The 13,791-nt window shown below is 52.9% G+C and overlaps 1 protein-coding gene across 2 annotated transcripts in view; it reads right to left on the bottom strand.

Annotated features, from left to right (window-relative positions):
- Nucleotides 1-13,791, bottom strand: part of PNKD (PNKD metallo-beta-lactamase domain containing) — a 63,301-nt gene that overhangs the window by 12,783 nt on the left and 36,727 nt on the right. Inside the window, exon 1 of one of the 2 annotated variants that reach the window (XM_054585669.1) lies at nt 7,978-8,138. The exons of the other annotated variant lie outside the window; for it this stretch is intronic. Coding sequence (XP_054441644.1) covers nt 7,978-8,138 — 161 coding nt within the window. Of the gene's footprint in view, nt 1-7,977; nt 8,139-13,791 lie in introns of those variants that run through there. 2 annotated transcript variants of the gene reach the window in all.

The following is a 13,791-nucleotide window of genomic DNA, read 5'->3' on the forward strand; positions in this document are numbered from 1 at the left end:
ACCCTGAGCAGATGGTCCCATGCTGGGCTGTGGGGCCTGGGAAGCCCACTCAGGGTGCGGCGGTGGGGGGCCTGAGGCCCACGTTAGCGCCACCTCTGCCGCTGCTCTCCCCTCCCCTCCTCAACCGCATGCTTCCAAGTCCCTCCCTCCTCCCTGCTACACTCACACAACTGGTCAAGCAAGGTGCTCTGCTAACCAGGTCACTTAGACCCAAGGGCATGGGTGGGGCTCTGTTGCTGGGGTACAAAACGTCTACTTCCCCTCGGGTCTGGACCCAGGGTCCCCGAGGTGGAAGAGCTAGAGGGGGTAGTAGACAGGGGGTCTGCAGACAGGCCCTGTCCATCCAGGTTAGGGCGCTTCTCTGGAGCTCGCGGACTCCCACAGCTTTTCTTGACCCCACACGTGAGCAGCCCTGAGCTGTGTGCCTCCTATCTATCATCTCCTGTCAACCTCCAAGCAACCCCGAGGCAGGTACTATCATTTCCTCCACCTCCCAGATGAGGACAGTGGAGCCCACAGAGGTAGGAAGAAATCTGCTTAGGATCACAGAGCCGTGGGTGGCGGGGCAGAGGTTCGCCACCACAGCCTGACCCTGGAGTCCACACGCCTAACTGCTGAAACCCTCCCCAAACCCCAAATGAGGGGCTAGGATGAGATGAGTGGGCCTGAGCTATTTTGGGGCACCCAACTCCTTTGAGGGCCTTTGCTGAGAAAAATGATACATCTGGGTAGTTACACTGGTGGGACATGTGGCTGGACACGCAGCGCACAGGCTGGCCTCTGCGGCTCCTCGGCACGAGTCTGGGCTCTTTGAGATATGGGCCCTGGGAATCATCTCCCCTGGGACCAACTCATGACATATGCAGCATTTTGCTACATGTGCACAGGGTCAGAGACCCCTTGAACCTTGAGGTAAGGCACCCTGAGTCGGAGAAGGCCTTTCAAATCTGCGTTCTGATTCCTAGGTCCAGACTTGGGACTGTGTGGCCAGTTCCCTGGGGATGAGGCAGATGCAGGAGACAGTTTAGGGGAAGAAAACAGGAGCCTGGATGGAAAAATGTGAAAGGTGAAGGAGACACTGGGAAGGACCTGTCCTTCTGTCTCCTAGCCTGCCACCTGACTGGGACGTCACTGCCCCATGGAATAATGGGCCCCACAGCTTTCTTTCTGCTGTTGTTGCCGGAGGCAAGAAGCAGAGCCCAGCAAGCTTACTGTGACTTGCAAAATGACACTGACATCCCAGAGCCGGGTGCGGGATTCAGACCTTCTGCCCGGGCGTTCCCAGGCATGGTCAGAACGCTGGGGTCTAGAATGATCCCGGGGTGCTGGTTGAACAGAAAAATTTTGATCTTTTCCTCCTTTGGCCCCCTTCCTAGATTCTGCTTCAGCATTTCTGGGGCCCGGAATTACCCATGGTCAGCTCACCAAAAGGAAAAAAAAAGTTTCCTAATTGGTCCTCTGAGACCCAGGTGGGAGACAGAAAAACCACTCTGCAGGGTGGCGCTGGGGGTGGGGGCAACCGGCTGGGATGAGCTCTGCAGCTTCCCTCGGGGGTAGGGCTGCGGACACAGCCCCAGTCACCCCACTGAGGGGTCACGGGACCACTGAACCGGAGTGTGGCTTCTCGGGTATCTGAGTCTGAACCTCCAGCCCCAGGGGAGGCTGGTGGGACAGCTCAGGGCAGTGAGGCACAGCCCCACCCCCTCACCCCTCCCTCTGGCACAGAGGAGAGCACACACAATGAAGCTCTTCTTCTTCCCCTCCTCCCTAAGGGCAGTCCCCCATTGTGAGCAGCCCGAGAAGGGCCTGAGAGCTTTCAAGTGTCTGCCCCAGCTGGGCCCCGGGTCCCAGCCTCAGGATGGCCTAGCACAGGAGGGGAGCAGCCTAAAGGGGGGCTCTGTATCCAATGGAATGACCCGGAAAGCCCCCATGGCCAGGGTCACCTATTTCGACCCCTCCCTCCGGTACTCCCTAAGTGACCCCCAATCCTGGCGGGGCCCCAGATTACACTGGGACCCAAAAGGCAAGCCAAGGTGGTGAGGCCTCGTCAGGGAGCACATTTGGGATTCTCCTCTCATGCCCCCCCTGCCCCCACCCCAAGCCCTGGGTTTGGTTTGGTTTTGTTTTGGTCTGTTTATTTTAGCTTCCCATCCCCTCCCCGCTCCCCCTGCTCTCCTTCATTCTAACCCCAGGCCCTCTCATCCAGTCCAGCTCCCTGGGCTGGACCGTGGGAGTCCAGTGGGAGAATCAGACCTTCAAAGACCTAATGTAGGAGCAAGCAAGGACACGCAATGGAGGCGTTGCACCTGGCTGGCCGCGGGGCCTTCTTTATGAAGCCCGGCCCAGAAACAGCTATCTGAGGGCTGAGGGGCTTGCAAGACCACCAGGACACACAGTTCTACTGGAACAAGGGCCTGTGAGGGGCAAACAGAGCAGCTCCGTGTTGTGCATGCTCTCGGGGTTGAGGAAGCTGAAGGAGATAATGAGACGGCTAGGAAGGCCCTGGAGGGGGAGAGTTTCCTGAGGCTGCCAGCAGGCCCTGCGGGGAGGAGGTAGCTTCCCCACGCCCAGGAGGGCAGTGGCGGCAAGTGGTCAAAACCCAGGCCTGCCCAAGAGGTCATGGGGCCTGTGTATTCCATCTCCATGCCCACCCCAGGAATGGCCTTCCACAGATTTCGACAGCCTCTCCAGACTTCACCCGTCTTTCCCAGAGGGAGGAGGAGCTGCCACTGAGGCTTTCAGGGAGGACCAGAGGCACAGACATTGCCAGTGACCTGTGTGTGGTATCTCAGTCCTGGCGGGGAGGCTGGGACCAGCTGTCTCATTGCCCACAATTCCAGGCCTCCCGCCCCGTCCAGGCCCCTTGCTTTTGCTAGGTTTTTATTTTGCTCTGTTTGTTTTGGCTCCCTCCCCACCCATCTCAAGCCCCCGCCCCTTTTTTAAAAGATTTTATTTGTTTATTTTTAGAGAGAGGAGGGAAGGAGAGAGAGATGGAAAGAAACATCGATAGGTTGCCCCATCGATAGGTGACTGAACCTGCAACCTAGACATGTGCCCTGCCTGGGAATTGACCCGGTGACCTTTCGCTTTCTGGGACAATGCCCAACCAACTGAGCCACATTCAGGCCCACTCAATCCAGTCCTGTTTCCTCGGCCAAGCTTTTCACTTACTCACTCATTAAAAAGACATTTAATGATGGCCAACTCTTTGCCAGGCACTGTTCTGAGGCTGGGATACAGTAGTGAACGAAGTATCTTCCCTCGTGTGGCTCATATTCGGGTTGGGGGAGAAAACCAATAAACCAACAGACAAGGCAGTAAGTCAAGTATGTCAGAGAACAGTAACAAAGTCAGATAGAAGTATAGAGAGTGCAGATGTGGGGGTGTTGCTATTTTTATATGGAGCCCTTAGGGGAGCCTCTCTAGTCAGATGAAATTTGAGCAGAGACCTGAAGGCGGGGTGGTTCAGCAGGCCTGTGGCCATGGGGCGGGGCAACGGAAGGGCTCCAAGGTGAGACCACTTGGGAGTGGTTGAGGGACAGTAAAGAGGCATGGGTGACCCAGGTGGAATGAGCAAGGGGAGGAGCAGAAAAGGTGAGGTGGCGGATGGGAAGGTCACATAGGGCCTTTGAGCCATTCCGGCCCTATCTGGGCAGAGAAGGAATTTGTTTCTAAATTAACTTTCACAGTTTCATTCCAGTGGGAGATACAAAGGCTGAAGGAAGCGGTCGATTTAGGAGGCCAGGCGACAGAGAACCATGTTGGCCCAGGGTGGGAGCAGCGGAGGTAGGGATAAGTGTTCAAATTTTGGATATATTTTGAAGGTGCGTTTTGAGGATTCAACAAAATTTGACAGTTAGAGGAAGGAAGGTCTGACAGGCTCTCGGATGGAAGTTTGGTAAGAGCTCATGGCCCAGAGAGGATGGAATTGGGCAGATTCGGAGAGGGTGTCAGGGGGCCCCAAAGGCCTGGGTGAGGCTGTGGACTCCATTTGGTAGGCAGTGTGGCATGGGGAAGGGGTCATGAGCTCAGAGCCAGGGTTCTGACCCAGGGGCAGAGGGGAAGCTGGGCAGGGGGAGAGCAGAGGGGTAGCTGTGGACGCCGGGGCTGCAGCTCACCAAGGCCCCGAAGGGCTGCAGACAGGAGAAGGATGCTGCTCCCCTTCTGCAGGCTGTGTTGGGGGCGCCCAGCCCGCTGCCTCTGCCAGGCCTTAATTCAGGCCATGAGCAGGTGGGTCATTCACCCAGGGGCCCTCAGCTGGGGATTCTTGTCACCCTTTGAAATCAAGCCAGTGCGCTTCACATGCCCTAGAGAAGGGGATTCCCCTCATTGAAGTGGAGCAAGCAGGTTTGTCCTGGGGCAGCTGGTTTTACTTGGATGAGGAAAGTCAAGAAAGATCTTCGCCCTGGCCAGTGTGGCTCAGTGGGGTGGGTGTCCAGCAAAAGCAAAAAGTTACGAGCTCGATCCCCTGTCAAGGCAGATGCCTGAGTTGTGGGTCCCAGTCAGGGTGCATATGGGAGGCAACTGGTCAATATTTCACTCTCTCTTTCTCCCTCCATTCCCCCCTCTAAAAATAAATACATAAAAACTGAAGAAAGAAAGAAAGAAGAAAGAAAGAAAGGAAGGAAGGAAGGAAGGAAGGAAGGAAGGAAGGAAGGAAGGAAGGAAGGAAAGAAAAAGAGAGAGAGAGAAAGAAAGAATCAATCTTCTAGACCCAGGAGTGAAGAGGGGGCCTGGTCAGGGAGGGAGCGAGGGCTTTGTCCGCTAGGACTGTCCGGCTACAAAGGCCGGAAGGCTGGCCACCGCTCACTTTCTCAGCTCTGCAGACATTCCCAGCCCTGCAAAAGCCAAGCCTTGTTCCCCATTCACCTCTGCTCTGCAGACAGAGGCTCCGCTCGGGACTATGCTCTGCAAACCACGCACCCCAGACCACAACACTGAGAAGGCCAAGGGGCGAAAAGGAGGCTGAGGCATGAAGCAGAGGATACACCTGGGAGAGCCTGCGCTCTTTTTTTTCCTAATCCATACCCAAGGACATTTTTTTTTTAATTTCTTTTAGAGAGAGAAGAAAGGAGAGAGAAGCGTTGACATGAGAGAAACATCCACTGGTTGCCTTCTGTACACACCTGGACCGGGGGTTGGATCTGCAGTCCAGGCATATGCTCTGACCAGAGATCAAAGCTGCAACCCTTCGGCTAGGGCATGAGGCTGCAACCACCTGAGCCATACTGGCCAGGGCGAGCGCCCTCTCTCTTAATGCCAGCTTATTCAAGCATACCCTGTCACTCCTGGGGAGCTTGTCATGCCCTGATTCCTGCCACAGTTTGGGTCCCTGTTCACATACTCCTTCCCCTACTCCTTGAGAATGGCCACCAGGCTGTGTTCACATCTGTGATCCCACAATTCCCAGCCCAGGGCAGAAGGGACGTGGGGTTTCCTGATCGGTGGGTGGGCAGGACAGGCTTGGAAGACAGGAGCAGGACCACGAAGAAGCTCCAGAAGAGCCTGCGTAGCACCATGTGCCCTCCTGCCCATCCCCCATGCTACAGAAAGAGCAATTGCTAACATTTCCTGAGGACTTACTCCATGTCAGGCCCTGTGCACGTATATGCACAATTTCGTTTGATCCTCACAGGAGCTCTAGGAGGTAGGCGCTATCACTGTGCTCATTTTACAGATGCAAACAACTAAGGCACAGAGGGGCTAAGTTACTTGTCCCAGGTCACCTGGTTACTAAGCAACAAAGCTAGGATTCAAAAGCAGATTTGCCCAACCCCATATGCTATGAGCTCAACTACTGCACACACTGTCTCCCAGACCCTGTAGAATCCCAAATGCATGTGTCTCCCTCAGGTTAGCCCAGATCCACTGTCCACGGTGCCCAGTTATCCCCATCCCAAGACAACTGTGGTTACATTTGAGCAGAGCCCTTTATAAAATCATCAAACACCAGAGATTATTGTTATTTATAACATGAACCATCTCTCCTCTCCCAGGCATGACTTAGTATTTCCACTGCTGCTTTCCCGCCCCCAACAGACTCCTCTGTTCGTGACCCTCTCAATCACACGTCGAGGGCACAGGGCGCACTCTGCCCCTCCCCATGATGTCCTGTCCCGTCCCACCCCTCCCTCTCCATCCTTCCTGGAGGCACCCCCACAGCATCAACACCTGCTCATTGCCCTCAGCCCGTTTCCTGCTAATAGCCCCTGCCCCTCCCAGCAGCCAGCGGCCTCTCCCCTCAAGGGACTGGACTGATTGTTTCCCAGACCCTGGAGCGGCAGGATCTGGGACTCTGCCTCCAGTCACACCCTTCTGTTCTGCAAATTGGCGGAGTGGATTCCAAGGCAACCTTGAAATGCAGGCACAGGAAACCCGTAGGAACACTGAATTCCAAAGACTCTCTGAGAGTTCCAATTAGGGGGATTGGGAAACTCCCAGATCCAAAATTCTAGGAATACCCAAACCAGCAGGATTTTGAGAAGTGACCTTGGGAATTCTCATCTCAGTATTTCTGACTCCAGTTTCTTGTGGAAACTTCTATTTGCTACTTCCTTAGGCTGTCTGTATGATAACTTCAGCGTCATCAATTTTGAAAACGACAAGTAGTTTTTAAAATCCCTCCCCAAATTGAATTGTACAATTTCCAAAAATTTTGTGGGGAGAAATTTTTTTTTTTTTTAAATCACAAATACAAAAACATTTAAATCCTTATAAATCTCATTACTTCAATGTTATTGGCAGAGCAATGGTGACTTGGTTGGTGCATTATTGAGAATGTGACCCATGTCGGGGCTCTTGGAAATGTGAATGCCCCAAAAGGCACAAACACAGGACTGGTCTGTGCCCACACGCCCACCCTCTGCCCCCACCCCCGCCATGTTTTCCCAGTTCCCCTCCCCCAGGCTCTTATGTTTCTGTTTCTTAGATGAAGTGGGAGGAGAATCCTAGGGCTGAAGCTTCTGGGATATCTGGGGTGGTCTAGGGAGGAGGAAAGTATTGCACAATTTCTCCTCCAAGCTCAGGAATTTCCCAAGCTTTGGTCCTCCCCTGAAACTGACATGTGGCAATGACTCTCACATTTCCCATCCCCACCATCACTGTCCTCGAACTGGGGCTTGAGGTCCTGCTCCCTGGCCTTGCTAGTAGTGGGAAGGGGATATGGACCCTAGGAAGCCTTCTTGGGGTTCCTTCCCTGCCTTTCAGTGTCTCGGTGCACAACAGAGCTGGTTAGCCACCCTTGCCTAGCCCAGGAAGGGGCAGACTAGGGGAAGGGAAGAGCAGGGACGGGGTGGGAGGTGGACGTCGGGGGGTGGGCGAGAAGGGGTATTTGGGGGAGGGGTCGGACAGTAAAAAGTCACTGGAAGCCAGTAAACTTTAACAAGTCAAGCAGAATAAGTAGGACTGCATTTCACAGCCTGGGGCTTCCCACGCGGATAGGGGGATGGGGCAGACTGACCTACAGAGTTGTGGCTCTCGCTTGGGACAGAAGAGCTTATAATTGTGTGATGCGGAGGTGGTTGATTGGGAGAGGGACAGAGACACGTGGAATGAGCTGGCGGTTTCAAATGACACTTGGACGGTCCGCGGCATTCCATCTACCCTGCACCTGCCGCCCACCAGGGCCTCCCCGACCCAGGATACTGCACCTAACCTTCTCTTCCAGCGCCCTTGTCTCCAGCCCCTCACCTGTCTCTTTCCTCCAAATGTCCTCTCACGTCCCATTTTTGGGCACCCTGGCCTGCCCCTCCAACCCTCCTTTCCCAGCCCATACCAATCTTCCAAAACCGAACTTCTCTTCCCCCTGATATCAATGGTTTCTCTAGCCCGCCTCTCCGATCGCTCCCCTCTGGACCTGGATCCCCCAGCCCTTGCCCCGTACTAACCCGCAAGCCTCCCGCAGCTGCCGCCTGTCAACCCCTCTCCAAGCGAGCTCGCCTTCCCGAGCTCCGCAGCCCGCCGGAGCCCTGCACTAACCCGATACGGAAGAGCAGCCGCTTGCTACGCGCCATGAACAGGCCACGGAAGGTCCGCTGCGCTCGGCAGCTGCTGGGGCTCAGGAGCAGAACGAGGACAAGGAGCAGCAGCCCGCCGCTGGTAACCCAAAGGAAAGGCTCGGGCCAGGCTTGCCAGGCCATGCTGGGGGCAGGCCCAGTTGAGGCCGGGGTGGGGGAGGGGAGGGGAGGGGAGGGGCGTTGCTAGGCAACGGCGCGGCCCAAGCCCCCACGCGGGAAGCCTAGGGGTTTGGGGCCCCGCCCCCTGCGCCCGCAGGCTGCGGGGGAATGGAGGCGTCTGGCCCCGCCCCGCCATTGATTTCTGTTTGAACACGTCTCCTCGCCACCTTCGCTCTGTCCCGCGAACGCGTGGAAAGCTGCAGAGGGATGGTGGCCTGGCCCCGCCCGTTGGCCGGCTAAGAGGCGGGACCCGAGCGGGCCTCAGACCTGAGCTAATCCTCAAACAAGCCGCAGCAGCTCGCCCTCCGCGCCGTCGGTCTCACCTTCCCTTTAGAGGATTTCTGGGGGAGGTCCTGGAATGAGACTCTTGGCGGGAAACCTTAGACTAAAACTTTTTCAGCTGTACGGAACTTGAGAGATCATGTGGGTCAGCGCCTATTTATTCATTCACTAAGTTACTTTTCTAGGTCCTCCTATGTGCCAGGCACTGTGCTAGGCTCTGAGGATTGAAGGGTCAAAGACACACAGTCTGTATTCTTGGAACCTACAGTCTAGTATCTAGTAGAGAAACGAACAAAATAAGATGACAAACATAATTATGTGCATATACATTTACATGTATATACACATAGATGTATATGTACATGTTATATATACATACATATATACGTGTGTGTGATTAGGGGGCAATGCTATGGAGGAGAGAAGACCAGCCTAAATGGGGGAGGGCCTCCCTGGACAAGTGACATGTAAGCCACACCCTGAAGGATAAGAGGCCACAGAGGCTCAGAGGGCGACACCAAGGTTATGCCGCAATGGGTGGCAGAGATAGGACTAGGACCAAAATATTCTGACTCTTAAGCCCTGTGGGGTTTCCACATTACTACCCACCACCCAACCCCCACTGTTAGGGTCCCTGGGATGGAAATAGATGTGAGGGCAGGCGTGGCGGTCTACAAATTTGGGCAAACCGGAGCTGTCTGGGCTCCGGCTCCAGCCTTAGCCCTGACCCAGCACAGGAAGGGAAGCAAATGCTGCAAACAGCCAAGCTAGCTCTCTCTCCCACTGGGAGGTGGGTGTAGGGAAGCAGGTGAGCTGGTGCTTTTGTGTTCTTCCTTGTGGCCTGTGCTCTGGCCAGAGAGAGACTAGGTAACCCAACCCCCAAATCACACATTTTCTCTCTCCCTCTTCTGCGCTCTGATTAGATAGCTGAATCTAAAGGCTAGTTGAATCCATTGTGGAGAGTATGGAAGTATAGAATCATCATGCACAAGGAATTGAGGGCCTCATTCCCCACCTCGCCCCCAAAACCCAACAGATGGGTTAAATTATCTGCAAACTGAACTATAATCCCAACACTTAATCCTGGGTTTTATTTGGAAACCTTGTAGGTGAAGTTTCTCTTATGTGGATACATCTTGAGGGCCTGAGCCTGTGGTCTGCTCCCTCCCTGTCTCCTTACCTACAATTCAGCTTCTCTCAGCGCCTGACACATTAAGGGCTCTCAATAAGCAAAAAAAGAATTGAATTGAACCACTGCCCTTAGCTTTCACTTGTGTGCTGCAGAGGCGGCAGAGGGGGAAGAGGACTGACAAGTTAATTTGCAGAAAGTTTTAGGCCAAGGGAGTTCGTATGTCTCTAAATCTGTGTCTAGACATGCAAAGTGAAGAATTATAAAGCCTCATCAAAAGTCATTGCGAACACACCTTTCTGCAGATAAAGCTGTGTCAGGCATTATATTGAGAAATTAAAACATAGCGCCTGCCATCTGAAACAGGAAATGCAGGCTCAGGCATTAGCCAGCAGAGAACACAGACACGATTTGAATTCTAATCTCAAACCACACACACACACACACACACACACACACACACACACGTTAACAAGATTATAGATAATAATCTAAGGCTCATTTTATAAAATACTTGGAGCTAGGACAGGGCTGGGGATGAGGAATGAGGGTGGATGTTTTAGGGAACTCGTGCAGGCTCAGGAAACCAACAATCCTCCCCTCCTCCAGACTGTTCTGACCGACTTAGAACATCTGCTCCAAATCTGCCTTCATTTTACCTCTCTCCCATGGGAATTTTCTGTGCCCACCAGACTGATGCTTCATTATTCACTCCCTCCTGCACTTTGTACCTTATTAACACCTAATGACTTGTATTTTGCTTCAACCCGTCATATTGTTTCACACCCTTATGACTTTGCACATGCTGTGCCTTCTGCCTGGAGCACGATTCATTCTTCATTTTCCAAAACTCAGATCAGGTGTGCTCTTTTCAAGAAACCTTTTCTCGAACATTCCTACCCCAGCATGGGCTTAAGCAGAGGTGTTCCACTTGCGGCCCACGGGGAGCATGCAGCCCAGGATAGCTATCAATGTGGCCCAACACAAAATTGTAAATTTACTTTAAACCTTTTTTTACTCATCAGTTTTCACTAGTGTTTGTGTATTTAATGTATGGCCCAAAACAACTCTTCTTCCAGTGTGGTCCAAAGATGCCAAAAGGTTGGACACCCCTGCAAGTATGCCCCTTCCTTGTGCCAAGTCTAGGACCTGTACATACCGTATAGCACTTCTATCATTCAATGCAATATCCCCATGAGACACATATATATAGTGTGTGTGTGTGTGTGTGTGTGTGTGTGTGTGTTTATATTTATCTCAGAGTCTAGAGTTTTGAAAATTTTATCACTTTCACTAAGAGTAGGGACTATGAGCCCTGGCTGCTGTGGCTCAGTAGACTGAGTGCCAGCCTGTGAGCTGAAAGGCCGCCGGTTCGATTCCCTGTCAGGGCACATGCCTGGGTTGCGGGCCAGGTCCCTAGCTGGGGGTGTGTGAGAGACAACTGATTGATACATCTCTTACACATTGATGTTCCTCTCCCTCTCTTTCTTCCTCCATTCCCCCCTCTTTAAAAATAAATTTAAAAAGAAGAGTAGCAACTATGATTTCATGTTTTTCCTCTTCGAATCTCCAGTGCTTGGTGTGAAGCCAGACCCATACTAAACACTTGCAAATATTCCCGGGCCCCCGCATGATGGGGCCAAGTCCATCTCTTCCACATCATCAGATGCCATTCTTCCCTTTGTCACCATGAACCAGCCGTATTATTCATCAACTGTGCCAAGCTCGTCCCTGCCTCAGGGCCTTTACTCCTGCTCCGCCACTTGAAATACTTTCCCCCAGTTAACTTGTAAACAGGGAGTCGGAATAAGCCTGGTGGCTGCCCATATTTCATAACATTGAGCCAGGGTGTAGGAGAGCCATGTCTGGGGAGCACTGCACTCCAGGTCTTTGCCCACGACCTCCTCCCGTGAGTAGCTTTGGGGGTACTGCCAAGGCTAAGGCTTGCTTCTCTGACTCTCCTGGGGAGAGACTCATTAATAACGTGGGCCGGGTGACTGGCAGTCCTGCAGTTCTGGTCTGTGACGTGGTGGTCCTAGAGCTTAACTCACAAAGGGCAAGCGTCCTTCCAGGTTCCTGGGGTGGGGGTGGGGATTCCTGCATCTGCTCCTAATCCACTTGCCATAGTAGTCTGTCCGTCCTGGTGTCTGAATCCTGCCTTCCCAACTGGCCTGGAAGCTGCCCTTAGGGTCAGAGCCTGCCTTCATCTTTGCATCATAGCTCAAGCTTGTTGCCTGGTGCTTGGCAGGCATTCAGAAAACCACAATGATGATGATGATGACGATGATGATGATGACGACGACGATGATGACAGTGACTCCGTCGTGAAGGAGCTATTTGAAGATTAGCGATAAGAGACATCTTATTGGACCAGGGGCAGAAGTTCACTTTAGAAGAGTTAGCCAAGGGCAGAAGTGGTGGCTAGGATAACCTGCCCTCCCCTCGGCCCAGCCCCATTCACATCTGTCCGCCGCTCATCTGCTGCCCCCACCCTGAGCGCGCCGCCTCACTGTGGGCTTCCCTCCAAGCTGCTGTGCTGCATACCCCAGAAGCCTCGTTAGCTTGGAAATAAATCCGCGCCCCCCATCCTCTGCCTTTTCACACCTTCTACATCCTACCTTTGTCACGTGCTATTCCAGGTCAAGATCATGGCTCCTCCTGCCTCATTTAAAAACTTCTCTCTACCCTTCCTCATCAGCCCAGCCATGGATCAGTCCAGGCTCTGCAGAGCTGGACACTGTTTTGAGTCTTCCTGCCTGATTCGGGCCATCAGGTAATTCCAGCAAGTAGAGCTCTTTCAACGTGTTAGCTCAGCAGTTCTCAACTTTAGGGAATCTAGGCATCACACAGAAGCTTGTTACAACACAGAATCCTGGGCCCCTCTCCCAGAGATTCAGACTCAGTAGGTCTGGCTGGGGCCCAGGAATGTTCAGTTTGCCTTGGCCTTGGTTCCCGGGCTCAATACCAAGGCCTTCACAATGCAATTCAGCAGCCTACTCACATGGTAACACCCTGGATTTCCCTGGAACTTTCTACCTCTGAGAACCTGCACTCCAGTGTCCTTCTCTCTGACCCCATGCACTCCTCCATCTCGAGCCCCTCAAACTATTTGTTTTCTTCCAGCCCTTCAGCCCCTTCAGTCTACATGGCTTCCCTCTCAGTGAGAACTTAGGTTCATTTCTTGAACCCTCACCAGCTGTCAGCTTCCCCATTTCCTGTTCCTCCAACCTTAGCCTACCTGCTTCCAGACCTGCCTGTACCAACCCAACAATCCGCCACTTCTGCTCCAACCTCATTGACAGGGCCAGAGCGAACGGCTACCCCGAGCGTGAATCAGTGCCCCTACAAACCAGGCCTTCCCGGGATGCTCCACATCAATGCTGCTGGGCAGCGCTTTGGTTTGGCAGAGGCCTCCTCTCATGATCCATAGTTGTTTTTGGAAACCTTAGGCCCAGCTCCTATTCCTTTGTTTTCGGCCAATATCCTTCTTAGGGGAAATAATATTTGTGTCCACCCACCCACCGCTCTATAAATTTTGCTCCTTACATGGGAATTTTTAGAGGAAGTACCATTAGCTCTTCTTGCTCACACCTTCAAGCAGTGTTTCTCTTGGCCACCACTCTTCCTCACCACACGAGCAAAGAGGAAGTATCTTCCGGCCTTAAAAACCTCCCCTTGAGCCCTGGCTGGTGTAGCCCAGCGGAATGAGCACTGGCCTGTGAGCAGAAAGGACTCCTAGGGGCACATGCCTGGGTTGGGGGCCATGTCCCGGTTTGGGGGCCTGTGAGAAGCAACCAACTGATGTTTCTCTCCCTCTCTTTTTCCTTCTTTCCCCTCTCTCCAAAAATAAATAAATAAAATCTTTAAAACAAACAAACAAACTTCCCTTGACCTTTAGTCCCTTCACAGATTCTGTTCTGCCTTTATGTCAATATAACCTAATTTCCTAAAAGTCTGCCTCCCTGGGTGTGGTAGATTGCATTTCGATTCTCAAGTCTTTGTCTATCCCTGTAAATATACCCTTTACCCTGTGACTATGCACCATTTTCGTGGAGGTGAAATAAATTTCCCCACACCACTGGGGTTGGACTTGGTTTCATAACTTGGGTTTGGCCAATGGAACATCAGCAGACGCAATACAAGCAGAAGTTTTCACTATGTTATTGTGGTTAATTTGGCCTCTGTACCTGTGCCTTTCCCCATGAG

Source organism: Pteronotus mesoamericanus, unplaced genomic scaffold (genome assembly GCF_021234165.1).
Source record: "Pteronotus mesoamericanus isolate MK-2021 breed Mesoamerican mustached bat unplaced genomic scaffold, CSHL_Meso_final contig_90, whole genome shotgun sequence".
Taxonomy (NCBI): domain Eukaryota; kingdom Metazoa; phylum Chordata; class Mammalia; order Chiroptera; family Mormoopidae; genus Pteronotus; species Pteronotus mesoamericanus.